The 27,606-nt window shown below is 41.4% G+C and overlaps 2 protein-coding genes across 3 annotated transcripts in view; one reads left to right on the forward strand and one right to left on the reverse strand.

Moving 5' to 3' along the window:
• The window catches only part of fgf22 (fibroblast growth factor 22), a 31,376-nt gene extending 16,194 nt beyond the window's left edge, over positions 1 to 15,182 (reverse strand). Inside the window, exon 1 of the mRNA XM_085150212.1 lies at positions 13,424 to 15,182. Coding sequence (XP_085006338.1) covers positions 13,424 to 13,799 — 376 coding nt within the window. The 5' untranslated portion in view covers positions 13,800 to 15,182. The remainder of the gene's footprint in view (positions 1 to 13,423) is intronic.
• A 5,964-nt stretch (positions 15,183 to 21,146) lies between these two features.
• polrmt (polymerase (RNA) mitochondrial (DNA directed)) overlaps positions 21,147 to 27,606 on the forward strand; it is a 73,279-nt gene continuing 66,819 nt past the window's right edge. For both annotated transcript variants that reach the window (XM_085150207.1, XM_085150208.1), the window contains exons 1-4: positions 21,147 to 21,364; positions 24,106 to 24,204; positions 24,339 to 25,195; positions 26,262 to 26,395. In XM_085150207.1, the coding sequence (XP_085006333.1) occupies positions 21,223 to 21,364; positions 24,106 to 24,204; positions 24,339 to 25,195; positions 26,262 to 26,395 (1,232 nt within the window). In that variant the 5' untranslated portion in view covers positions 21,147 to 21,222. The remainder of the gene's footprint in view (positions 21,365 to 24,105; positions 24,205 to 24,338; positions 25,196 to 26,261; positions 26,396 to 27,606) is intronic.

The raw sequence follows: 27,606 nt of genomic DNA on the forward strand, positions 1-27,606 counted from the left end.
AGGGTTAAGATGAGACTGATAAGATTCTGTCTTTTAAAAACAATTTCAGTCCATATTCAGTGCCTGGATCTTATTTTCAGCTGTGATTTTTCTACAACTACTACTAAGAACAATACAGTATTCACATCTGAACCAAAGAGTAAAACAGTGAAATGTGGATTATTAAATATTAGGTCTCTCTCCTCCAAGTCTCTGTTAGTACATGACTTAATAATTGATCAACAAATCGATTTACTCTGCCTTACAGAAACCTGGTTGCAGCCAGATGATTATGTTAGTTTAAATGAATCAGCACTGTTGAGCCTGACCATGCCTTTAATGTTAACTAGTAATGACTTCATAAACTTCTTCACAAATAAAATTTTAATCATTAGAGAAAAAATTACCAATAATCATCCCACAGATGTAACATTATCTACAGCTACTCTCAGTACCATTGATGTTCATTTAGACTCTTTTTCTCCAATTGATCTTTCTGAGCTAACTTCAATAATTACTTCCTCCAAACCATCAACGTGTCTTTTAGACCCCATTCCTACAAAACTGCTCAAAGAAGTCCTGCCATTAATTAATGCTTCAATCTTAAATATGATCAACCTATCTCTAATAATCGGCTATGTACCACAGACCTTCAAGCTGGCAGTAGTTAAACCTTTTCTTAAAAAGCATTTCTAGACCCAGCAGTCTTAGCTAATTATAGGCCAATCTCCAACCTTCCTTTCATATCAAAAATCCTTGAAAGATTAGTTGTCAAACAGCTAACAGATCATCTGCAGAGGAATGGTTTATTTGAAGAGTTTCAGTCAGGTTTCAGAGTTCATCACAGCACAGAAACAGCTTTAGTGAAGGTTACAAATGATCTTCTTATGGCCTCTGACAGTGGACTCATCTCTGTGCTTGTCCTGCTAGACCTCAGTGCAGCGTTTGATACTGTTGACCATAATATCCTATTAGAGCGATTAGAACATGCTGTAGGTATTACAGGTATTGCACTGCAGTGGTTTGTATCATATCTATCTAATAGACTCCAATTTGTGCATGTAAATGGAGAGTCCTCTTCACACACTGAGGTTAATTATGGAGTTCCACAGGGTTCAGTGCTAGGACCAATTCTGTTTACATTATACATGCTTCCCTTAGGCAGCATCATTAGAAGACATAGCATACATTTTCACTGCTATGCAGATGACACCCAGCTCTATCTGTCCATGAAGCCAGATAACACACACCAATGAGTTAAACTGCAGGAATGTCTTAAAGACATAAAGACCTGGATGGCCGCTAACTTTCTGCTTCTTAATTCAGATAAAACTGAGGTTATTGTACTCGGCCCTGAAAAGCTTAGAAATATGGTATCTAAGCAGATTCTTACTCTGGATGGCATTACCTTGGCCTCCAGTAACACTGTGAGGAACCTTGGAGTCATTTTTGACCAGGATATGTCCTTCAATGCACATATTAAACAAATATGTAAGACTGCTTTCTTTGTGCAACATCTCTAAAATTAGAAATATCCTGTCTCAGAGTGATGCTGAAAAACTAGTTCATGCATTTAATACTTCCAGGCTGGACGACTGTAATTCATTATTATCAGGATGTCCTAAAACCTCCCTGAAAAGCCTTCAGTTAATCCAAAATGCTGCAGCAAGAGTCCTGACAGGGACTAGAAAGAGAGAGCATATTTCTCCTGTTTTGGCTTCCCTTCATTGGCTTCCTGTTAAATCCAGAATTGAATTCAAAATCCTGCTCCTCACATACAAGGTCTTAAATAATCAGGCCCCATCTTATCTCAATGACCTTGTAGTACCATATCACCCTATTAGAGCACTTCCCTCTCGCTCTGCAGAACTACTTGTTGTTCCTAGAGTATTTAAAAGTAGAATGGGAGGCAGAGCCTTCAGTTTTCAGGCCCCTCTTCTGTGGAACCAGCTTCCAGTTTGGATTCGGGAGACAGACACTATCTCTACTTTTAAGATTAGGCTTAAAACTTTCCTTTTTGCTAAAGCATATAGTTAGAGCTGGACGAGGTGACCCTGAATCCTCCCTTAGTTATGCTGCAATAGACGTAGGCTGCCGGGGATTCCCATGATGCATTGAGTTTTTCCTTTCCAGTCACCTTTCTCACTCACTATGTGTTAATAGACTTCCCTGCATTGAATCACACTTGTTATTAATCTCTGTCTCTCTTCCACAGCATGTCTTTTATCCTGTCTTCCTTCTCTCACCCCAACCGGTCGCAGCAGATGGCCCCGCACCTCCCTGAGCCTGGTTATGCTGGAGGTTTCTTCCTGTTAAAAGGGAGTTTTTCCTTCCCACAGTCACCAAAGTGCTTGCTCATAGGGGGTCATATGATTGTTGGGTTTTTCTCTGTATCTATTATTGTACGATCTACTATGCAATATAAAGCGCCTTGAGGCAACTGTTGTTGCGATTTGGCGCTATATAAATAAAATTGAATTGAATTGAACTTCTATTCTTATTATTCTTATTATCATTATTATTATTGTTATTGCTTTTTTCTTAGCTTTTCACAGCCCTGCAGCAATAAGTGAATCAGTTTGTGTATATTGCTAATTTTGCTGATTTCATCCACGACGACATACATTAGAGCAGGTTACAGAGAAAATTCAAAAATGATTTGAAGTGCAGTCTTTCAAAGTTGTGTATAACCTGACGTTGTTGTGTCCAGGCAGGTTTTCAGGCCGATCTACCTCCCTGTCACACTGGCTACTGAGGGAGGTGTAAAGCCGAGCCGATCTACCTCTGTGCAAGCCAGTGCGCAGGTTTTCGGAGCCTGTGAACAAGCCGCATGGTGGTGATCTGCTGAAAGCTGACTCCCACACTCCCTCTGCCCCAGCCCCGGCCGCAAGGGGTGACATTCTCTCACACACAATCCAGAGACCGGTCCTCTTTCAGGACTCACACTCGGCCCAGTTACCCCCACCTTTTCATACGGTTGTGCTAGGAGAAGTACTCCAGGGATTAGCCTAGTCAGGTCTTTCAAAGGCCATTAGAGCAAATTACAGGTATCTTCTTACCAGTGCGCTGGGACAGGCCAGGTGAGGGGCGTAGAGGCCAAGCAGGAGTGCAGGGGTCAGCTTGGGACAAAAAGACAAGGCCACCCTGGGCCCCACTCTATCGGAGTGTCTCCTTGGCTCCACAAACTGGTAGACCTGCATCTATGAATGGCTCACTTGATGGGACCTCAGAGACATTGTCTCACGACCGTAACTTTAGCCTTTTTTTCTTAGTACCCTCTACCCCCACATCTCACTCTCTCCCTGTTGAGTTTCCCATCTTTAAATTGATGTGGGCATGAGTTTGCCCAGATAAATGATCACACAAAATGACTACAAAACGCAAAATCTACATGACTTGAACCACGGTGGGTTAGTTGATACTCACCTTATCTACCGTGGTAGAAAGGATACAACCTGAATGCTCCAAACACAAATTGGTATGTGCATTACAAAAAGACCTGGCATCAGTTGAAATTGAATTTGAATAACATTAACTATTTCCACTTGAAAACTAAATTTAACTTGTAATGGCAACCACACAACCATTAATGTGTGGTCTGTCAATGTATCAGTATGCTGCAGGCGTCGTGAGACTGATTCTGTTGATAAAGTTGTAGAGATGGCCAAAGGGAGTTCCGCATCCTGCCATTTTCTCTAGACTACACACAGACACACACTCTCACCCACACATACATGCCTTTTGGCCTCTTTTGCCGGCCACACTCACATACACATGCACACATATGCCTCACCCTATCCCAACCGGTGGATGACAATCTAGTGGAAGAGCTGCGGAAGTGTTTCATTAGCCAATTACCGCTGGTAGATAAAGCCTGCGTTCCCACAGTCCGCAAGGTTGGGAGGTCAAATGTGACCAATTACCCTCCATCCCCTCACAGGACAGATTAGCCTGTCTGATTTATCCCCAGACAGACTGACCCAATACTCCAAAATCACCATCCACATCTGGATACGTTGTGCGTGTGTCAGGGGAGGCAGCTGTATGTGTGTGCATGTGAACAATTTCACTCCTCATAAACATCGCTTCTACTCTTAATAAAACACTGGGCTCTTCTTTACCACACACTTCCGAGTCATTAGTGTGTCTAGAGGTTCTGTCAGCATGTCATCCATGGTTGTTATATCACTGAACACAAGCTTCCTTGGCCAAGCAAAGCTTTGATTGTATGTAATGGAACTTCAATCAGTTCATTAGGGACCCCCAGGATGCCGAATCAGACCCTACCAAACCCTAAATTTATAGGAGCAGATGGGGAGGCAAGCTATCCAGAAGAGGGTATACTAGAGGACGACTGGAAGGTTTAGGTTAGTGGGGGTGGAGGCCTGCTGTAGTCAAACTGAGGGATTGGAGAGGTGAAAAAGGTTAACGAAGCCCACAGTGTGCACCACTCCTGTTCGTCTGTGCCTGTGTGGTACCAAGTGGCTGTAATCTCCGACCAGGAGGCATTCTCTTTAATCAGGGAGGGAGACCAGGGAGAGCAAACTGCCTCCAAATCATGCATCACATCCGTAACAAGCGGACGGCAGACTATCAAAGGCTTCACAGATAGTTATGAGCTGATCTGCCAGAGGTTTGTGACTCACAGCTTCTGAATTTTCCTGAACTTTAAGAAACCCCAGGAGGGCAGGAGGGATGGTGGGATCCACGTTAAACTGAGGTCATCTACCGTGCTACTTAATAAATAACACTAAGCAGGTGAATTGCATCTGTGTCTTATATGGTTGGTTGTTCAGATTGGATTCAGTGGGTGTAAGCATACTCAGGGAAAGACATTGTTTTTGCAGGTTTCTACCCTCATCTTTAGGATGCTCTGGCGAAAAAAGATATATAAAGATCACTGATAGTGGAACCAACCAAGCAGCTGCAGTCACTTTCAACTAGATTTAACCTTTGAATTTGACATTAACAACAAATTTCCCAACTTCAATTCAAAATCTAGGAAATAATTACAATTAGAAGACCTTTTCTGTATATTTGTATATTTGAAGCTTAGAAATTAATTAAAGTATAAAAACCAAACAAACATCCTGAAGTTTTTTTGTAGTATTTTTCATTGTGAATGCACAATACTTCATAAAGGGGGGACACTTGGCTACTTATACACATCTGACCATGAGAAGAACTGTGCACCCTGAATGTGCAACTGAATACACTAATAATCTCCATCAAGCAAGCCTTCCTGATTTCAAAAATAGCATCTCAGGATGGACCAGAAACTTGATCATTAACGTTAAAAGAAAAGCAAAGTGGGAGATTAAACAGGTCCACTGAACGCTGGACAGTGGCCAGTGCATGTTTTTGGTGCTTAACACATACTAACGACAGAAACAAATGTCTTGTCCTCTGCTGCAGCAAGTCTAATAAAATGATAACAGTACTTACAAAGTTTAAAACCGAGAAACCTTTTTAACCTCTACAATCAATCCGAGATAACATGAATGGTGATACATCGTTGGTTGGCATGTGTATATGGCAGTACTATTATATATTATCAGTATTATTTTTAAATAATTGTTATTTAAATCCCACATAGTTTTTGCAGTTTTCCAGTCCAGTGTATTTGTTCAGTAGTAGGCTAAAAAATAAAGAAACCTGATTTAGTTTGGAGAGTACTGCCAGTTTTAGGTATGTGCATATGCAATTCAGGTGTGCAGTGAGTTTCCAGTGACTGAGCACCAGGACACAGAATATTCTCTGTGGCCTGAGCTTGCCCCATATTTACATTATTAAAATGAGATGGGCATACAGGAGGTGACAAAAGGCACAAGAGTGAAATCAGGCAACCTGTCAGAGCTGTCACTTGCTCCACTGGCCAAAGGGCCCTGACCTCAATCCTATCCGTTGCAGGGGAGGAAAGGTGGAAATGGATACAGCTGGAGAGAGACGGTGACAGGTAGGAAAGGCCGGCAGTCAAAAAGAGAATAGTGAAAGTATGCTTTTATCGATATGTACAGACTGACATTCATATGTATTGAGTTTCACATGCATATGGATATTTTTTCTCTTTGCTCAGCTTTGGACAACTGCAGAACAAAAAAATAAAAAAACATTGAGCTCTGAAAATTCAGCCCATTCGTCCCTGTTTTTTAAACGTAGGTCTAAAATAACAAGGCAAGAAGAACGATGGTGCAAAGATCCAAGAGCTATAGAAAAGCGGTGTGATGCATGATGTTGACTATGCTGTTTCAGCTATAGCACTGCAATGCTTTGTACCACCTTCTGTGTTCTAATGAGGAACGTGGCCTTTCAGATGAGAAAAACACCCACGTGCACGCAAGCTCGCACATGTCAGTGTGCATGCAGACACGCAAACATGCATGCGTCTGAACTGAGTACAAGGTAAGGTCTGGTTCATATTAACCATTAGGGAACGGAAACGCACATCTTTTTCAGCTTAGGGTCCACTTCATGCTCCTGCAGTGGCACACGTATAAACACAGGCACATGCGTTGGGAACGTACACGCACATTCAAGGAGCTGACATGATATTCACATCCTGCCCATGTTCATTTAGTGAAATGGCCTCAGAGATAAAAAGCAGGTATGGGTTGTTTGTAATGCAGTTCAGACAAGACTCTGCATGGTCTCAGGATGTTGGAATGCACAGACTGAACCAGAGTTGCTGTTTTTAGTCGCTCACATTTGCATTAATTATCCTGCTACTACTTTCAGGAAACAAACTTAGAACGCAATTATTCAGTCCAGATAGTCGAATCTAATTCAGTTCAATTCAGTTTTATTTATTTGGGCCAAATAACAACAACAACTACCTCAATATGTGCTGTATTGTAAGTATATTGTAAGTATGGTGAAAATAGCCCTAAGGTAACCTCTTTGCCTCAGTTTTTTGAATATATCTTACATATTTTTGCATTATTTTGAACCAAATATCGCTAAAATGCAGTAAAATCTTTTTGATTTTATAGATTTTTCTCCTTTAAGGTCCAACCCAGCTGCAAGATATATTATATGCATTTTTACATTTGGTTCCAAATTTGGTAACCCCCTTAACATTCACCATCCAAAGCCAGTTTCAACAGTTCGATTTTATTTAAATGAGCATTACATTTTTAAGAGTTCTTTGCCTGACTGTAGACTTTTAGTCAGGCATAAAGTTTCTTAACATAATCTTAAATTGCCCAGAAAACACGACACAACGTCACGATAAAGAATGTTGAATTATTAATGTTGACTTTCTAATAACTTTTAACACTTATGTAACTGCGATTAGCCCGTAGTAGACGCAAGGTGTGGGATTTTCATTCTGCAGTCGTGCACAAAATCACACACGTTATGACTTAATTGCCTAACAGCACGTCAATATTTAGCCACACAGGCTGGTAGGCAAGCTTTGGTTGATCTGTTTATGTTTGTGAGAGAGATTAAAATCTGCACGCGCTAGAGCTTTCACGTCTTCTTGGAACTTATATGGTAGAGAAGCCCCAGATTCACCTGAAAGTCACCTCACAGAATAGCCTCTGGTTTTATAGCCTCCTATTGCTCTCTCTTATGATAAAACTTTACAGAGAGGCATATGTGCTTTAAGGGTAACAGGTGCATTGCATTCCTAGTGCAATTCTTCCAGTGATTTTAGGTTAAATTCAAACACCTTTAAACTCTTGTAGCTGTAGCCAGTCAGCCATGACTGTATTTAAGGATGCCAAGTTGTTTCTTTTCCCCCCATCTACAGCAGGGGTTCTCTTTCAGCTTCTTTATTCCTGGGCCAGTGGTTAAACGCCGCCCAAGACATGATGTCTGGCTCACTTCAAGCGGCGAGGTGAGAGGCTTTATTGGGAGGGTCAAAATGTCTTGGTCTATCTAAGGTTGAGGCAAGACCGCTTTCCTCTGTCTCAGTGGGCTGATTACGTCAGTGCACGTGTGTGTGCATGTGTACGATTCGAGATGTAAGTGGCAGCTGCTCCTTCATGAATATTTCCTTTGGTGAATGATTTCAAACATGTGGCACTGCATGAGTAAGGCTAGCTAGTCGTCTGTTCCCAGCTGATTTAATTAATATGTTTTACACCTTCCACGAAAAGCTCTTACTGTAATAAGAGCACTAATGTGCTCACATATTTTTCACTCTAAAAACGAAGAGCTCGGCTGTGAACGTGTTCAGATTTGCGTTGCTCTACTGGCAATAATTGTTGCTCGTTACACTGATGTTTAAAGTGCCTAAATCATAGTGTAGCTTTTGGAAAGCAACAAGTCTCCTCGTGCGAAGGGGGTGAAAAGTAATGCAAAAACTACTCATCCTCCATGGCCCAATTAATATTTATAGAATAGGTAGTCTTGGTCTACTATGCACCTTAATACTTTTCTGGTAAAACCATTAGGATATTGATGTATTTCTATCTTACTATCAAGTCATTCTCTGCTTTTTACAGACTTAAGGAGCACATCTTCAGTCAATGGTGTCAAGGTTCAAGCCTATGGTTGCTGGAACTGTGAAGTCTTCCCTTTTGTGTTACCTTCACACCCACAGGATGTCCATAGCTGTGCGATGTTATAAAGGACTCGGTTGTCAGTGCCAAAGTCAGACTCTATAAACCTGCTGATGAACCCCATAAACCCCAGAGAGGAGCTGGAGCCAGACTACTAAAGGTTGTTAGCTACTAATTGCTACATTTCTAGGGCCCATTCAAGACATCAAACCCATGTGGCAGAAACCAGGGATGCTCTGCTAATTAGCCTGACACTGACACTCTTGTCCTCCAATGTTCCCAGGACAGTGATAGTCTGTAAATTTGTATGAAGGATTTTAACATGCCTGTTAAACATAAACGTGTATTTGTGATGTTTTATGTGGGTTTTTTTTTGTTTCTTAATAATACAAACCACAATTTATGTACTGATTTCATTTTTTTTTCTCAGACAAGCTGTGGCCGTGCCTTTACAGTGAAGACTGGGGGTTTAACGCATGATTCGTGGGATTTTACCCTCCTATTGGCATCCAAAATGTCCACGAATCCCTTCTCAGTTGAGACAACCCAGAGGAAACCTTAATGCCTAATGAGCAACGGGAAGCGCTCCAGCACTCTTCTAGCCTTTAATTTCCACCTCAATACTAAGCAGAGCACGCCCCAGCCCTTCTCCTAGCCTCATTAACATGTGTATTCTTCCAATTCAAAACACCAAAGTACTTCCTTCAGCCAGGTGCTTCCCCCTTTGGCCCCTCCAGCCTTGGTGTTGTTGATCCAGTCACACATCCCCGTCTGAGCTATAGCAGAATTAATGGTGAGTCATGGTGAGGTTAAAAAAAAAGGCCAGGGTACAATAACCCTCTTTCCACCTTTAAAATGGCAGACAGCACAGAACAGACATTTTGTAAAATCTGTTGTTTAGTGACAACAAAGTAAAACGTGGGTCGATGATGAACATTGGTATTTTTAAATTGCCTGATGCTTTGTTTTGCCATTGCTTTAAAGCGCTATGCATGCGTAGTCAACTAGGGCTTTAGTATGTCACACAAATGAGTAGCAGTATAGCTCATGACTACATACAAGTGAGACTTAAACAATTAAAATTTGTGTATGTGAAAATATCTGTGCCAAGACGTGCATGACTGACTGGCTACTTCTCTGTAAAATGCAATAAATTGAGTTTTACAGCTAAAAAATAAAGATTTAAATTTTTTGCTCCTACTCCACATCCTTTTTTGACATTGTCCATCTTAAAAAAACCAAAAAAAACAAATATATTGTCTTTGCAAGACTGTCCGCCACACTTGTCTTGTCCTTTTATGATTTTAAAATTCAAGTCAGTCTCTCTTTTGTGAGCGACAGTTTCCCCTGTGTATGAAAACTTTTAATAATTTCCACAACATATTTCAGTTGGGTGGAAGGTTTTCACCCCATGGTTTTGCTCCAAGTCAAATACACCCATGAACTTGGAAAACTTTCACATCAAACAGTAACATGTTGCACACCAGGGGAAATTTAGTAAATACAACACACCCCGGCTGCGAGAGCTGAGAGGCTATACAGGCAAAATTAAGCTAGTCTGGCCACAGTGACTTTCTGCAGTTGTAGCGGTGTCACTTTATGAACTGGCTGATGCTACTGGAGGCCGACCAAGTGTTTGATGATTGTAGCCACACACATTTAGTCCATCTATTTAAAATATGAGGAAAAAATTAAAACATGCAATAAAAAAAAATAGATCACAGACTTGACAATTACAATTACAAGTAGCCTTCATTTGTTAATTAAACTGGACTTTAATAATTACATATGCTGTATTAATACTCTTCTACACTAGGCGCCTATAACTATTGTAATTGATCACAAACCAGTTGCCGGGTGTGTCTGCGCAGCTGTTCAGGACAGTCTAATTAGCAGGCTACGATCGGTAGCCCATGACAGGATATGATGTGTACCTGCCTCTGAAGCTTTTGTAAACACTTGGGTGTGTTTTTCCCTCTAGATCATTTTCTGCTTTACCATAGTTCAAAAGAAAAACATGTTGTCACCCTCCCTTCTGGTCTCTCGAAGGACTGCACTTTGACTCTTTGTTCGGCTGTTTCAACAAGTTATTTTTAGTAACACTTAGAATCTTTTTTTTATTATATGTGGAACTATAATCGGAGCATGTAGGTCGACAGGATGTACTCAGATCATAGCAAGATAATTTATCTCGATTTGTCTCTAGTTTGATTAACAAATATAGCCGATAATTGACAACTTCCCTGACTGAAAAAAAAAACTTGAGGAAATTTTGTGGATGGAGTCTGCTGTTTTTGTTTTAGAGTGATTTTTCTGTGTATTTCCACATTTATACTCACATGAAAGAATTCTTTTTGTTTTTTGTTTTTTTTGGGCGGGGGGCTCTTTGGAAATGTAACTGATATACAATCACTGATATATATTCAGGCTGTTTAGTCTGCTTCTACATAGTCGTACAAAAAGAGAATTAAAACTGTCCTTCAACTACAAGGCTGTTTTAATGACGTAATAATTGACTTTAGGCTCTTTATGTCACACTCATAAGTCATTCGTCATGAATTAAAACTGAAGACTGTAAAATAAAAACAGGTTTATTTGCCACACACGTGTTTTGTATTCTTTATCTCCCTTCAGCCCCGTCCAGCTGTCTCATCCTTTAAATCCTCGAGCCCTTTAAGTCAGCATGTCTCCCACTTGCCCCTTCCCTCAGCTGTTCCATGCCCCTACTCCACTGGGATTGATACAATATTTTCCAGCCTCAATTAGCAGAGAGTCTGTTGACTAATTCCAACTGTTTTTGCACCTGAGAGTTGTGAGCTGGGGCTGGAAAAACTGAGGTTGGTGAGGCGGAGGTGAGGGACGGTGCTTGGGTGTAGCAGGCAAAGCTGTCGGGGCAGCAGAGCTGTGTCGACAAGAGTGTAAGGGCGAACCAGAGGACAGAGTGCGGAGCAGGTGGAGGATGGGGCTAAGACTAGCACTAGGAAACGCTATAGGTTACACAAGTATATTAAAGGCAGAATTAGTACTGGGTCTCTCGGTATTGGTCTCTGTAAGGATCTATGTGTTTTTGCAAGTAGATTCCCACAAGCTTCATCATATACATTACACTATTTTTAAATCAGATGGAATAAATATATCTCAATTTATTAGAAATCTTCAAAAAAAGATTACTAATGCATTGTCTTTCATGTCTAGTACCTGATTTACGTCATTTACCATGTATAACTTTCTACTTGTTCTGCCTCCAGTCTATAGCATAGTGAAATTCTCTTGCTCAGGACACTTACAGTTTAATTTCAAGGTCTCCGCAAGAGTAACAGTGCTCTTAAACAGAAAAGGAGATCTCAAAATGGTCTTAAACCAGATCTGTCCCAGTGTGAGTTGCAACCACAGGCTGACCACAAGGTTCATTTTGTTCAATCTAAGGCAAAGCCTACATGACCGCTGGTTTGGCACGGTGCTCAGCTCAGGGTGCAGAACACACCCTCATTCTGTGTGAGTGCCGAAAGAACCGTTCTTTCCACCAAAGGAAATGAGAGGATGATGGCTAAAGTGTATGAGGACATTACATCTAAGGGGACTGTACTTTTTCATTAATGGCTACTACAGCCTCCTAAGAGTAAACGACCCAATTGGCAAAAAGTAAAAAAAAGCGTACATTTCACAATCAATTTTGCCGTTTTAAGACATTTTAAATGTCAATTTCTTCTTTTTGCCAAATGTCTTTCAGTCCTTCGGCATGACTTCTGTCAAACTGTCAAATACAAGCAAAGTTTGGGAGTAGTATTTTGTTATGGTAGCTGACATTTATTACCACTAATGTGAAAGAATAATGTCCCAACTTGGATATGCCCACGGGTCCAAATTTAACACAGTAATAATTCATCTCAATTTGAATTTATACCAGTGTGTGTGGCTTTTAAAGGTTCTGCCAGGTGACTAATCCCGACAGGTTAACAAATGTCATCCAGTCTGCCGCTTGGAGATCACTGAAATGGTGGCAACAGACTGACTGGCTTGTTAGCTGGACGCAGCAGCTGTTCTCCCCCAGTAGCTGTATGGAAAAACTCTGACTCACCCCCTTGTATAAAAAGGCATTAAGAACCAAACACATAAATATTACAGTCAAAGGCAAAAATGTCTCTAAGAGCTGTCCAATAAGTCAGTCAGCCAGTGACTAATGGAGAGGAAGGTCAGATCATGACCAGAATCAGTTCATCAGTAGTTAAGAAACCATCGCTGCATTAACAAGGTTTTCTCAAGTGTCCACAGAGCTTAGATTGTCCGACAGATTACAAACTGAACGACACAGATCTGTCTGAATATGCCCGTCCATTTGACATACTGCAGTTTTATCTGGTTTAACTCGTCAGACATAATGTGGGTTTCCGGGCAAACTGCTAGAGAACTTTACATGAAATTCCTACTTGCATGCACACCCACAGAAAGCCATATAAAATCACAATAAAGCGCTTTGAGTGCTCAGATAGAGTAGAAAAGCGCTATATAAGAACCAGTCCATTTACCATTTACCAACCGAGCAGATGAACTGAAGATTACAAATTGGTCTGTGTTGGAAAAATGTGTTTCAGTATGACTGATGCACTTTCACCACAGTTTTGACAGGTTAATTCCCAGTGAAAGGGAAACTTTTTTTTCTCCAAGACCACTTTGTCTTTCCTCAGTGCCTGCTGCCCCACGAGGAGTCTAAACCATCTCTAGGTTATTCCCTTCCTACCTAGCAACGCTTCCGCCCTGCTCTAAACAACGCAACACAAATTGCTCAGCAGTGATATGACTAAGGGATATCCCCATAAACAGCTGTAAAAGTGAACAGATAAGAAAGTTCAGCCATAAAAATAAATCTGAAAAACGTCAGAGGGAGGATGCCCTGTGACGCAAATTTCCGATACGCAACTTTTTCTCACTTTACTTACTGTCAGCGTAGTTTTTACGTCGAGTGCCGTCCACCTTGCCGGTTTTGTCAATGCAGAGGAAGAACTTGTTGGCAGAGTAAAGTCGCCGAAGTCGGACGTCACCCTCTAAGTGATTATAACTGCGCGTGTGCCTTTCCAGTGTCCATGAACAGTTGATTCCGCTTGCGAGCACCTGAAGGGGTTCATGCCCTACTTGAGGAGGACAGGCCCCCGTGACAGCACCAGCGGTGACCAAGAGCACGGTGAAGCATGCCAGGCAGAGTGAGGCTGCACTAGGCAGGGGGAAATGTGGACCAGCAGAGGCTGCAGTTGTAGCGGTGGTGCTGAGGGCAGCTTCAGGACAGAAATGAACTGCGGACGCCGTCCATCTGCACATGGTGGGTCAGACTCCCAAGGTGCACCTTGTGCAAGCTGTAGGCATGCTGATGATCAGGAGAAGTCCCTGTGGAGGGAGAGAAGGAAGGGAAGCGGCACTTACAGCAAATCCTCTGGATGTCACAGCCAGTCTCCACTTTGGGCTGAAAGCGGGCCTTCCTTCCTACAGAATCAGTTTCGCCAGAGTTCCTCCAGTTGTCATCTTCAGTTGTGTTTTTTTAAATCTTTTTCTCTCCTCCTTTAACAAAGTGTCGCAATTTAACAAATCCAGTTTTTTGAAGTTCCTCCTTGATGCTGCTCCTTGCTTGTTTGTCGTCTCTTCCTTTGACTGAAGTCTTCTTCACTGGTCCATAATTAAAGTCCTGGGCTCTATGAGGATTCACATACGTGTGTTTGAATGAGTGAGTGTAAATGTACAAGTGTGTTTCTGTGCCAGTTTAAGCATGTGTGTGTGCACCTTGCAATGCTCTGCTGTTTCCAGCTGGGTAGGAACAAGTTGCCTGTCTGAATTGCTGACCCGTGGCAGAGAAAGAGTTGACTACTTCTAGTGTGTGTGTGTGTGTGTGTGTGTGTGTGTGCGTGTGTGTATGTGATACTGAGAGAGAAAGAGTGAGTGAGAAAGAGAGGGAGTGAGTATGGGAGGTGTTTGTGACAGAGAGAGGCAGCGAGAGTGTGTCTGTGTGTGTCAGAGTCTGCGAGCACAGGGCAGCGAAGCAGTGAGGCAAGCGAAGCCACGCTCGGCTGTGTGCAGTCAGTCAGTCCTCTCTTCTGTGAAGGCAGCAGCTCAGTTGTCCTGCATTTTATCCTGGGCAGGGCCAGGAGAAGGGTGGGGGGATGGGGCCACTGCACTCATTCATAACCATTTCAAACAAATGAGAAGCCTTACATCAAACACCATCCTCATTTTAATCTCTTACAGAAAACTTTGCTCTGTGAGAAAAAGGTAGTTTGCCTTTAAACTTGAGCATTTTTTTCTGCTTTTTGTGGTTACAGACACCTGGAAGGGTTCAAACTGTCTTTCAAGATGTGAACGGTGAGACATTTTGTAACACAGCTCGATCGCTGTCCAGTTAAACCTTTTTTTGACACTTTCACTCTGCACATGGTGCAAATTAAGGGAGGCTTCCCCCCTTTTTTTTAATGGTTGCTGGTTTGAATCATCAAGCAGTCAGAAACACATAGCAGGTTGTGAGTGTTAGTAGACTTAGTCCAGATGAAGTCTGAGAGTCTTTCTGATCACCTTTGTTAATATTTCAATGGAACGGCGTCTCTGATCTTTACCATTTAATTTGGCAGAGCAGGATGGAAACGAAGAACACCTTTTTTTGTGAGTTCACACACTTGTCTGTTTTTAGAGGCTGTGTAATAAGCCTGATTAGATCAAGGTAAACGAACACAGTCAATGTGTTATTTTATTAAAATTTTTAACAATATAAAGAAAACTAACAAAAACCTCTTGAATACTTTTGAAATTTATGGAAAATTTTTGTCATTTTGGTAAAAAGATTCACTTCCTTTCTTCTTTTCTTTTATCTTTATGGTGAATATAACATAGAGCCAGCAGCCAGGAACAACTAATGCAATTCAAAAGTATGCGTAAGAGCGTAAAACACAAGATGAAAAAAATTACCAATTAGCTTTGCCACTCATCTCCTTTTCTTTATTTGGGTCCTCGTTTCAATTAGCACACTGACCTGAGGCCACACTTGTCCGGTGCTGGAGGTGTTTCCAAGGGCTTCATGTTCACAAGTGGGACAGTCACTTCACACTCTGTGGGCTTTTTGACTGCCGCTAGAGACTTGAGCCCTTTTTGCATGGCCACAGTTTGCCCCAGCTTTCAGGGTTTCATATTAGGTCATAGTACCTGGTACTGACCTGGTCAGTTGAGGTTCTAAAGCAATCTGAGCAGGTACTAAAATGTAATGTTGTCAGACTGCGTGCCACAGATTGGCTGGTCAGTGGTGTCACTTGATGCGTAATGAGAGTGTCCCGTTCGCAAAAATCTAAACCGACATATTTGAAACCCTGTAATGAGGGAAATGTCTACAAAAAACAATGTTGTGGTCCCCGAGTCTGACAAAAAGCCACAGACCGAGCAGCAGGTATATAATTGCCTGGATGTCCACCTTTGTTGTAGCGTTCTGTAACATACTAATTATGCTCATCTTTTAATCCCAGATCGCTCAAACCATTCCTACACATGCCATTGTGATCTTGAACTTGGTGCCTGCCAGCCTCCATGTAAAGACTAGTTTCAGCATAAATCTAAAAACGTTGCTTCCATTTCTCTTCAACTTATCAGAATTTAAAGGAGCTTTAAATGAGCTTATCAGCATCACTTAAAATAGTAAGAGGAACATGCAGACGAAGAGAAACATCTCTCCATCTATTTTTGTCCGCTTATCCAATTCGGGGTCGTGATTGGGCTAGAGCCTATCCCGGCTGCCAGGGTACATCCCGAAGAGGTCTATCACAAGTCTTCTGTCTTTGCCCGGTCGGAAGAAGGTCTTTGTTATGAAATTGACGTAAGATCTTTGCTTCATCATGAACAAAAGCCCCTTTTTCCCCTTTGCTGAATTCCCTCTGCTTACTATTCTTGGACAAAGGAAGCTCCCAGGTTGCTGCACATGTTATTTACTCTAAGCTCTTCATTGGCCTCATCATGTACTTTTACAATATTTCACTAATGATGCTCAAAACAACGTCAGACACTCCCAGAATGTGCGATACAACTTTTTTAAAAAGTATTTTAGTCAAGAAGAGAAGCCCACTTAAAGTAAAGAATAATTAAATACAAATAATTATGTTTGTGTCACTGCCAAAACACAACAATACAAAGACATAAAGCCATGGACAGCAAAATTGGCAATTTCCTGAAATTTCCTGTAATTAAAATCATACAATCATTCCAATGTAGAGCAGAACTTGTCAAAAATCGGAGCGCCTCCTGAGGTCAACAACAAAGCTCAGTCGTCATGTGAAAATCAGATGTGGCAGCAGATTGCTTTGTGGCATCTTAGAAGTACATTTTTGGAGTCTGAGCTCAGTGTCAGAGCACACACGCAAGCATAACGTGTCTCTTTGTTTTAATATCTTAGCATGCGATGTCTTGATGTTTTATAGTGTGAATGTTTGATGTCAAAAACGACAGCAATTTGTGATTCACAGTTATAACAGATACTAAGAATTGATTAAATTTCAATTTAAGCTAGTTTATGTTTTCAATTTGTAATCCAGTCAGCATGTTGTGCTGCATAATTTCTAATTTTATTTAAGTGGAGCTTTGAAAAAATGCAGCACTGGTGCTAATGGCTTTTTGAGGCTGTAGTAGTAGTTCTTAGACCTTTGCTCTAAGCATCATTGCACGAGCATGCTATCATTTCCAAATACAGACCCTGCATAATAATAATAATTAGACATTTAAGAAGCAGTGGAAAAAATTACAATTTTAATGATGGCAGTAGCAGAAAGGTTAAAGAATTGATCTCAATTCATACTAATGTGTGTGGGCAAGAATATCTGAGCAGAATATGATGGCAATCCATCCGGTAGTGGTTGAGAACACCACAAATGCCATGCCTGGAAAGGGGAAATATCAGGTGACTGAGAAAGTCAGTGGGATGTGCCCCCTGGGGACCATGTATCTCTGCACAAAACGTCAACGTATTCCATCTAATAGTGCTTGAGGTGTTTTTTTTCTCTCCAAAAAAACATGGTAGAAAGACCAACCGTAAGACTAGCAATGTCATCCAAAGAGTAATGGCTAAAAAGATCCTGGATTAGTTTCCCCCTTAACGGAGTTGAGCCATGCAGCGTGGGTGTGCCATGAACTGAAAACAGTGAGAGCCGGCACCCATGGAGGATGTTCCCAAGTAGAGGAACCTAATCTCTCCCAGCAGGGATCCAAGCGGCTCTGTAAGTGTATGAATAGAGATAATATCTCTATAATGAGGCCTGTTTTGTACCATCAAAGTCTTCAAAAGGGTCTGAAATATGACCCCCTTCCTAGAACTGACAAACCCTCAGTAATAGCTCCCTATTATTAATTGTTTTGCCTTCCTGCTAAATCCTTGTCTCGCTCTTTCCCCTGTTGCTACTTACCCTTGAAATAGTGCTTTTAAGCAGCCTCACATTGTGCTAGTTTAAAACTTTGGTGTGTTTGTTATCATTGTTTTAGATAAGAATCTTCACAGATAAAATACCTTGCTTCCTCTTATTCCAAAGCATCAAATATTAAAACACTCACCCGAGGAAGTTGTCTCATACACGTCACTCAGTGGCAGTAATTGCTTATCATTTCAGAGCGTCCAAGAGTTGTTGTTCTAGAGCTAGCACAGGTGTGCTCGCTATCTGGGAGATGTAGCTGGCTGACAAATGTACGGATGCTGTCCACTGAGGATATTTGCATGTCCTGCTTCGTGACTACTGTCTATTGTCAGCAATGTTATGATAACTGGATTGTATATCTGATGGTGTCAAAAGTTCTGAGAGATGCAGACTCACAGTTCTTCACAAGTTGTTGTTAGGAATGATTAAACCTCTGTAGACAGATAATCTCATCTATCAGATGAAACAGATACATTTTTTGTGGATGGAAATAAAATCTTGATATGGAGATTGGCCCAACACCATGGTTCTCCTAAATTATTCCAAAAAGATAAACATGTAAATGCGTGGCACGAAACGTGACAGGACATTTTAACGTCTTCACTATCTCAATCGATCTTAAGATGGACGAGTGTGGAAAATCTGTAAGAGTAGTGTGAGTACATCAGTCCATTAAAGGCCCTTAAATAAGACCACAAGATTCTTCTGAGGTCAGTCTCCCTGTAATGGACATTACTGGATATGGGATGAGCAGTTTTTGTAATGTATGGTCTTGGAGTAGAATATATATTTTAAAAAATGAATTCAGAGGTTCATGTATGGAGGTTCTATAGAGAAGCTGGATGAAGAAGCCTGCTTTCCACACGCAAGCTATCACGTTATTACAATGCAAGTGATGTAGAGTGCACACCAAGGAGAGGTTAACAAGCACACACAAACACATGCCAAAGGCATTTAGCAATACACGCATCTCTCCATCAAGTTTCCCTAACCAGGTGAAGCAGTTTCAAAAACCGCCGTCTTCAATGTGTTAAACAAATAGGGAGCCCCTACAAAGGTGTGCAAAAGAATCCACATGATCAAAGTGTATGAGAATGGCAGCCTTGTCCTGGCCTGGCCATTATCAGGCCCCATGAATGCCTGTCTTCTCCTCTTTTGTCGGTCGGGGCATTGACAGTCACTCACCCGGCAATGACTGTCACACCAGTGCAAAGAGCCAGCCGCCGACAGGGGCCAAACCACATCAAACGAGGCTGTCAAGGGGCCCTGCTCGTGAACCGTTGCAACAAACACCTCCTGATCCTCACCTACAGCTCAGTAGCAGACACCCACCGCTGTGCTCTCAGCCGCTGCCTCCACTGAGAAAAGATGTACTGCCCGGACCTCATTTCCCTCTTTGGCCCCCTCCCTTCTCTCTTTCTCTCTGTCAAGTAGTGCTTGTGTTAACCTGCAGCCTGCCGAGACACAAAGAGCTGCTAAAGTGTTTAAGAATGCTTTATGGACGCATGACAAGGGGAGGCTGACACTGCTGGGGGTCAGAAAGTATACAGGATGTGAATGAAATAAATTCAGTTTTACTTTCAATTTGAAGTTGTGCCACACTTAATTTAAAATATATGAAAGTTGAACTTCAAAAGCTGTCTAGAAAAAGACGACAATAATTTCCAACAGGCCATAACGAGTACTCTGGGCTTAGACAGCAGGAGAGCATGTTACGTGTTTCACTACGAGCCTCAGATTACTTCACTGGCAATAAAGGTAAGATAAAATGCAATATTTCCTGGAAGTTTAGATCAAGTAACTGCCAGAATAACTGCAGGAGTGTAAATACTGTACTTTAAAAGTCATACTCACCTGACTGAATTTGATGCCATTCAGTGTAGAAGCTTTAAGTTCCTTAAAGAGAACATTAAACCAAATGTACATTTTTATTAACATTTACACAATAAAAGATCTTATGCAAATTAGTTACATTACCCGCTTAATATTCAGTATTTAGATCTGCACACAGATGACTGATACTACAATAATGAAAATCCAAGAAATCCAAGCAGATTTTAGTATATGTAACTAGTACATGGAGAATTCGGCCACATTACTGCTTATTACTCAATAATCGTGTAAGACAGTCATTTTCACCTTTGCCACCAATTTGACTTCAGGCCCCATCTTGAATGGCTGTGGTGAGACTGCCACCTACAGGCCAAACATAATTCATCTTTTAGTACACCACACTGTGCAGATAAATATTCCACCGATGCTGCTGAAAACACAGAAAATTAAGTAGTTAAATTTTTTTAGTGCCATATAAATGACATTTTTTTTAAACATTTTCTCTGATGGTAAAACTTACATAACCAAATTAGTGAAAATCGAACGAAAATTTTGGACTCTCTTAAAATTTCTCAGCAAAAGTCTTAGACCTTCCTCAAATGTGTGTTAGTGTAACAGAACCACTTGCAAAGGCAGGTTTTTGGGAGTTGGATTTCCTATATTTCTGAAGGTCTTTTGCAAAGCACTGCTGGTGTTCATGCAAGCCGACATACTGTATTTCTGGGATTTCCACTTTAACACACACAGAGGTAGCACCATCCCATTGAAGTGGCAGATGTTGGTATCTCTCCCAACACACATCTGGTAGTGGTTGTGAGGTTCTCGGGAAGTACCGAGTCCTCCTGGAGCAACGTGTTTGAGAAGAGGAGGATGGTCAGTCAACTAGATGCAGGGATCTTGACTTGCTTTAGATTATGGACAATTGCAGGCAAAAGCTTTTAAGATATTTCTTGTTCAATAGCGAACAGTCTCTTTTATATACAAGCCAGTGGTTAGAGATACACAGTCCAAAAGTAAAGTTTTACCGCCTGACCTTGCTGCTATCTTGTACATGTATACCAACATGCCAGAAAAGTCACTCCTTTATGTTGACTGTAGGCAGTGTACATTTATCTTTGTATGGGCCTCTTTGCTCCGCTGTTTGACAGTCAAAAGAGTCATGATATCAGAACTCAACCGGCTAGCACTATGAAAAGTCCATCTATTAATCGTTAAACAGAAAGAAAAATTATAAATTTGAATAAAATTTTAAAATTCTAAAATATTCAAGGGAGAAATAAATGAATACACATCACTTGGGAAGAAGTTGTTGTTGTCTAATTAGTGTTGGTCATTCAAATACGTTAAACAACAACGCTTAACTCGATTAGTCTGAACTCGACTCATCGAGCCTTTAGCAGCGATGACCGCTCCTTGCGATTAGCTTGGTCTCATTTAAGATGGCTGCCTAGTGTTCTGAAGTAACGCGGTTATTACATGTCAACATGTCTCTTCTTAGAGTTTGTGCCTTTGCCAAACTTCTGAGTCGTCGGAGCTTAATTGAAAAATGCGCTGTTCGCGTGTCTTTTGCGGACTGCTGTCAGCTGTGTGCGTCGGTGAGAGGTGGCACAGTTAGATGGATATCAGGTGAGAAAACAACAGTGTAACTGCAATGTGAGGCGCACATTTGGCGACTCTTTGTTGTATATCATTGCCTTTGTGTGCTGACTGAACGCAGGTATTCCCTGTCGGATTTCGTGTTAGTAATTCAGATATTGCTGGTGATGCGTGGGCTCAGTCGGAAGCTTGGCGGTGCTTTGCTCTCCTCGTCCTTGAGGAAAACGTTGAACCTACTCCTCTGTGCAGTAATGGTAAAACTAAAGTAAACTAAATTTTAAGGTTTCACATATCAGGATATAATTATAAAGCATTTGATCCGTACCAGGTTTTAAAATGAGGTAAATGAAACTTGAAATGAGGCGCAACACATGACACACCACACGTGTCATTATTGATTTAACAGAAATCGAGCCAAAAGCAGCTTGTAGAACCTCTATTAGCAGCAGTAACTTGAAGCAATGTTTTTTATTCGACTTTATCAGCCTGTCACATCGTTGTAGAAGAATACTGCCCCCCTGATCTTTGCAGCATTGCTTCAGTTCATTTGTGCTTTAAGATTTAGCATGCCATCTGAACAATCTAGGGTCTGAGATAGAGCTCTTTGTTTTTTGTAATTTCTCTGAGAATTGCAGAGAGTGGAGTAGGATCAGTTCCTTTTAAGATCATTGCTGATTTCTCTCCTCATTGTCTTGGTGTCAGCACACACCTGACAGCCAAAACCTCTGTTTTCACAGAGGTGCTCACACTTGCTCACGATCAGTTAATAAGGTGCATTTAATTAATAGCAGGTGGCTGCTAGTTACCTTTTTAAATCCAATGGAAGCAAAGGTGTACGTAGATTTTCAACACACTGCTTCTGCATCTTGGCTTAGTTTCTGATAAATAAATAATGACACAGTGTAATATGGCATTTGTTGTTGTTTATATGAGATTGTGTGTGCAATTGTAAGAGCTGGTAAGTGTCAGATGATTATTTATTACATCCTGATATGTAAAACCATAGAACTGAAAAAGCAAATACTTTCTTTATACCGTGATTGCATGTGGAGGTAAAATACAGCCAGGATCGATTCAATTCAACATTGCCAGGATTTTTGACATCTTGACACGAGGGAATGGGGGCTGGTGGGAAGGTGGTGGGTTGGGGTATGACAAATTTCAACTTTCGTTTCCTTCAGATTATCCCTTTAGCTAATTGGTCTGATCGGCTCTGGCATCCTGGCGGTCTGGCTCGGCCGACTGTTTATGAAGGAGTTTCACCACTGGGACAGCTTCTCTCAGACTGACTCCTGTGAACCATGGTGCATGGAGAGCACTGGTAACACGGTGACATTGCTGACATTACACAACTGGCGATATGCAGCTTTTCTGACTCAGGCGGTGTCTATGGGCACTGTGCAGTCTCGGCATGTGGTCACTACGGATCCAGGCCTGTTCGGTTCGGAGGGTGTTCACAAAGGGCAAACTGTGAGAGGTCTCTGAAGCAGCACTCTCCAGCAATTGCACATAAATTATCTGGGGCCTCTGGCAATGTTTCTCGCTTTTGGGCTTCTACCTTTTCTACATATACATCACGTTCTTGTGAGGACAGACAACGCCATACCAGCCATGCCATACCAATCCCAGCGTTTTATTTTCATGGGCAGGGCCTCATAAGGGCACGTCTATCACTAAGCAGCGGCTCTCACAATGGATTGTGTAGGTGATTGCTCTTGGGTACGTTTGGAGCAGCAGGCACCAGAGGGCCTGGAGGCTCACTCCACTTGTGGTCTGGCAGCGTTCGGGGCCCTTTTCAGAGAGGTGTCAATTCAGAACATATGAGCAGCAGCAAGCTGGTCTTCACCTCTCACATCTTTCCGGTTTTACAGGCTTGATGTTTCCAGTGTAGCCTAAGCAGTGCTAGGCACTGGGTCCTCACTTTGGATAGTTGAGCTACTGGCTATTGCTGTGATTGCTTGAGATAAGCTTGTCTGGCAATACAGGAGTCTTCGTTTCCCATAGTGAGACACGGAAACAAATGCTAGGAATGAAAACTTTAGGTTACTTGGGTAACCCCGGTTCTCCGAGTAGCATGAGTGAGATGTCTCACCAGACAGCGTTTCTTGCTGGGGCAAAGTGAGAAGAGGTGCTTATCTTGAATAACGGCTACATAATAGCGAAAGCTATTTAAGGGCTCACGGTTCTGTTCGACCTGGTCGTTGCACAGCCAAGCAGGATTGACAGAATAGAACAGAATAGAATAGCCCTTTATTGTCATTGTATATGTACAACAACATTGTGGGTGCTCAACATCAACTGTGTGGAATAAAATATAAATAGTAGACTGCAGGAATAAAAAAACAAATGGGAGAAATATATAAAATTAAGAGTGATATATACAAAACAAGAGAAATATATACAAAAATAAGTTAAAAATAAGTTGTAAAGTTGTTGGAAGTAGTGCAAAGAAAAGACTTGGTCTGAATTGAGTCCGTGTGTGAGTGGCCTAAGTGATGGGGGTTACTCAGACCATGGCTCAGATTAGTGAGGTGGGTGGGCAGGGGTGAGATGTGAGATAAATGCTTCTGAGGAATACGCAGGAAGGCACATTCCATAGTTAGACATCTCACTGATGCTGCTCTGAGAACCAGGGTTACACAAGTAACCTAAATGTTTGCATTGTAGTTGTCTGTATCCTTAAACAATAAACAAAATGCCTTCAAATGTGAAAAGCCAGGCCTAAGATCCTAAATAATATCTCATCATTTGTTTGTTTGTTTGTTTTATAGGAACATCTTTGCAGCTTCAAAACATAAATGTTTCATGTAGAATTCCAAAGACCGACGAAGCAAAGAAACGCACACTGAAACAGTTTCAGCTGTTAGACGGTATGTCACTGCAGATGGCAGTTCTAGATCTTTGTGTTGTTTGTGATATGTTATTATAGTATTTTACAGGCTTTTAGACTGTGGTGCTTTCTGTATTACTCCTTTAGTAACATTTTTGTAATGTTCCCTCTCAGTGCTTGAGGCCAGAATCCAGCAACTACAATCTGACGTCGTTCTAGATGTCCAACATGCAAAGGTGGAGTTTATGAAAGCGCCTTCTCATGGAAGAGGTACTTCATCTGGTAAGGGCCACAGAAGCACACCCCAGGAGAAAACTGATATTCCTAAATCTGGACAGACTGGCGATAAAGGCTCCTTTAAATCTCAGCCCCGCCGCTGGATAGAAAAACTAACTCAAGAGAAGAAGAACAAACTTAAAAAACAGCAGCACCTCCAGCAAAAAATGCAAATATGTGTCAAAGAGAAACTACAAACATCATCATCTAAAGGTACCAAAAGCAGCTTGATGTCCACCGGTACAACACATAAAACAATATCTACTGGAGTTAAAAAGAGCAGAGGTCATTCAAAACTGTCAGATGAAATCCGAGCTGCAGTTTCTTCGACAGCTACAGCAGCTGCTGCCACTGCCGTGGCAGGAGCAGCCACCGTGCCACAAAAAGCATCTAAAAAGAAACGAAAAGACTCTAAAACACATGCTCTTGAAAAAAAGGGAACTGAACTGACTGGTACTGACCCTCAGGGCACAGCCGAGGAGCTGGCTCAGGTGGAGGAGCTGGAGAAGAGACTCAATCAACAAGTAAGCCATTGGACATTGTCAAGTAAACCAGAATGCATGCAGGAGGGCAGTGTGGGAAATGCGTGTCAGGACATCAGTCTTAGCATCTGCTCATACTTGGAGGCCTGTATATTTGCCAGGGACATCGAGCGGGCACATAATTTCCTGCTCAGTCAGCACAGAGTTATGAGTCGACGAAAACATCTCAACACAGGCGTTTACAACATCATGATGAGGGTGTGGGCCAAAAAGGTGAGTTCAGAAATAAAATTCAGGAGATGAGCAAAGCAGCTAAAGGAAATTCAGACATGACTTTTATTGCTTGTGCTTTTTTTAAGTGTAATGCATCAAAATATGTTCTGTGACAAAGATCCATGGGCCTAGGGCTGCGCGATATGACCAAAATCTCATATCCCGATATAAGAATTCTATCGTCCTGATAACGATATAAATCACAAAACTGTAACATTTTCTGTAAATTCTGTGAATCTCGGGCAGCTCGACTTGTGGGAAGTGTTTCCAGCTGCGTGTCATGTAGCTGGAGTCGAGTGTTTTAACCGATGCATGAAACGATACATTTTTAGACATAAGTTGTAAAGGCCGCCGTTTTCTTTGTGAGTATTTATTACACGGCGTGCTGCGGGGAAAAGCCTGTTCTAACGTTTGAGTCTAAGGTTTATTTTTTAGCACCTGGCGGCTCTTTTTTAATTCTCATCCGTAAATAATCTGCTCTTTCACGCGATTCAGTTTATTTTGAAAAGTCTCAACAGGATCTTGAGCTTTATTGTGAAAGGTTTATGTGGAACATAAACAAGTGGACACGCGAAGGTGTTACCGTCGTTGTTGCTAACCACAACGCATAAAAACAGGCGCTTGTCCGTCTGTAGTTTGGTTTTATTAAATATAAGAGAAAGAGAGAACTTTAAGAAATTAATATAGCCACTACAGTGACCATCAAAACCATGAAAAAATATTGCCGTAAACAGTTTATTTTGCGACACCACGAAACAAACGATAGCGTAAAATGGAATGATAGACGTTTTTATATCGTCATCCGATATATATCGTTATATCGAACAGCCCTACATGGGCCCACTGGTACTTAATTGTTTAGGGCCCTTTTCAAATATCTGTGGGCAAACATGCAGTTGAACATGCTCTTATTCTCTCTTCCCTTTAATAATAATCCGAAGAAACTAAACTAAGCCTCATTTTTGGTCACTAATTCTGTTGACTTTAATTTTCACTTGTTTGCTTGGTATCATGGACTCAGGATAATTAGGCTCACTGCTGTCCCTTATATCTCTTTCGTTTGTAGGGTACATTAAATCAGATTGGCCGCATGTTTATTCTTTTAGAAGAGGCTGGTCTGAAGCCAAATCGTGGTTCCTACTTTGCTGCTTTGGAGTGTATGGGTCGCAATCCAAACTGCTCCCCAAAGGTTGTTTCAAGGTATGTTGCAAAGATACACACGCACAGGGATCATAAAGAGGTGTGTTTATACCAACGTGTTTCACATTGCATCACATGTATTTCAGCACATGTGACATTTCAGAAGAGAGCTGACACTGTGCTGCTGTGGGATAGAGGTCTAGTAGCAACATCAAGATTTACCAGCAGGGGTCATAATCAGCTCAGGCTTTTTACTTTTGGGTGAAATTTCTGTGAAAGTGCATTTATCTTAAGGTTTCTGCTGATGTGATAGTAACATACTTGCTCATTTTAAGAGCATCAATTGAATGTTTTTCGTGTAGTGTTCAAGGAATGATTTTCCTTTAGCCTGCAGGGCTGAAAAAATTTGATTTCTAGGTGCATGTCCTATATTCTCTTAATATGTTTTTACAAAGGTGAGCTCCTTAATACCATGCACATCTAAGAATTGTGGTCTGTTATTGTTTTATAAGTCTGTTTTGCAGTTTGGTCGTCTTTTGTGTCACTGGAGAACAAAGGAATGCTTTTTTTTGATAAAACTGTGTATTAAGCTGACACCTACCAGTATTCCTTCTACTTGCACTAATCCCTTTTGTGGTTTCCATGGCAATCCAGCATGGCATTATTATTATTTCCTCAACTTTTTGTCAGTTGTAAATCTCTCTACTAATTAGTGCTGCTCTCACAAGGTCGCTTGAATTTTTTTTGGTTGTGGCAGCATTTTGACACAGTCTTAATGAGACTGGGTGAGGACTAATTAAATTTCTACAAGGCAGCTGAACCATGCAGATAATAACTGTAGTGTAGTTAATTTCTTCTTGGATTTTGCAAATGTATTAATCAAGGACAATCTTAACAGTGTGTAGCCCAGTTCCATCTCAGCAATAACTGGGTCATCCTTACAGATCGCTACAAGCTGGGTTTGGATGCTATTTAAAGTATAAATAAAACCAATATGCAATTATTTGCAAACAATTTAAAACCTCTAACCCTAAAAAATGTATTTTTAAAAAAATGCATGCCTTTTAAAAATGTTGTGCAGCTAAATGCTAATATTGGAAGACACATCAGGACTTCAGGGAGGTCAGCTTAGCACCCGGAGTCTTTTACTGCGGAGCCCTGGTGGAATATATTGATATTAGCCTGCAACCAGCCTTTCTTTAAAATGTCCTCTTGATGTCAGCATGTGTCGCTCCTTCACAGATTTGCCTTATGCACTACTGCACACCTCT

The sequence above is a fragment of the Neolamprologus multifasciatus genome, chromosome 23, assembly GCF_963576455.1.
Source record: "Neolamprologus multifasciatus chromosome 23, fNeoMul1.2, whole genome shotgun sequence".
Lineage (NCBI taxonomy): Eukaryota > Metazoa > Chordata > Actinopteri > Cichliformes > Cichlidae > Neolamprologus > Neolamprologus multifasciatus.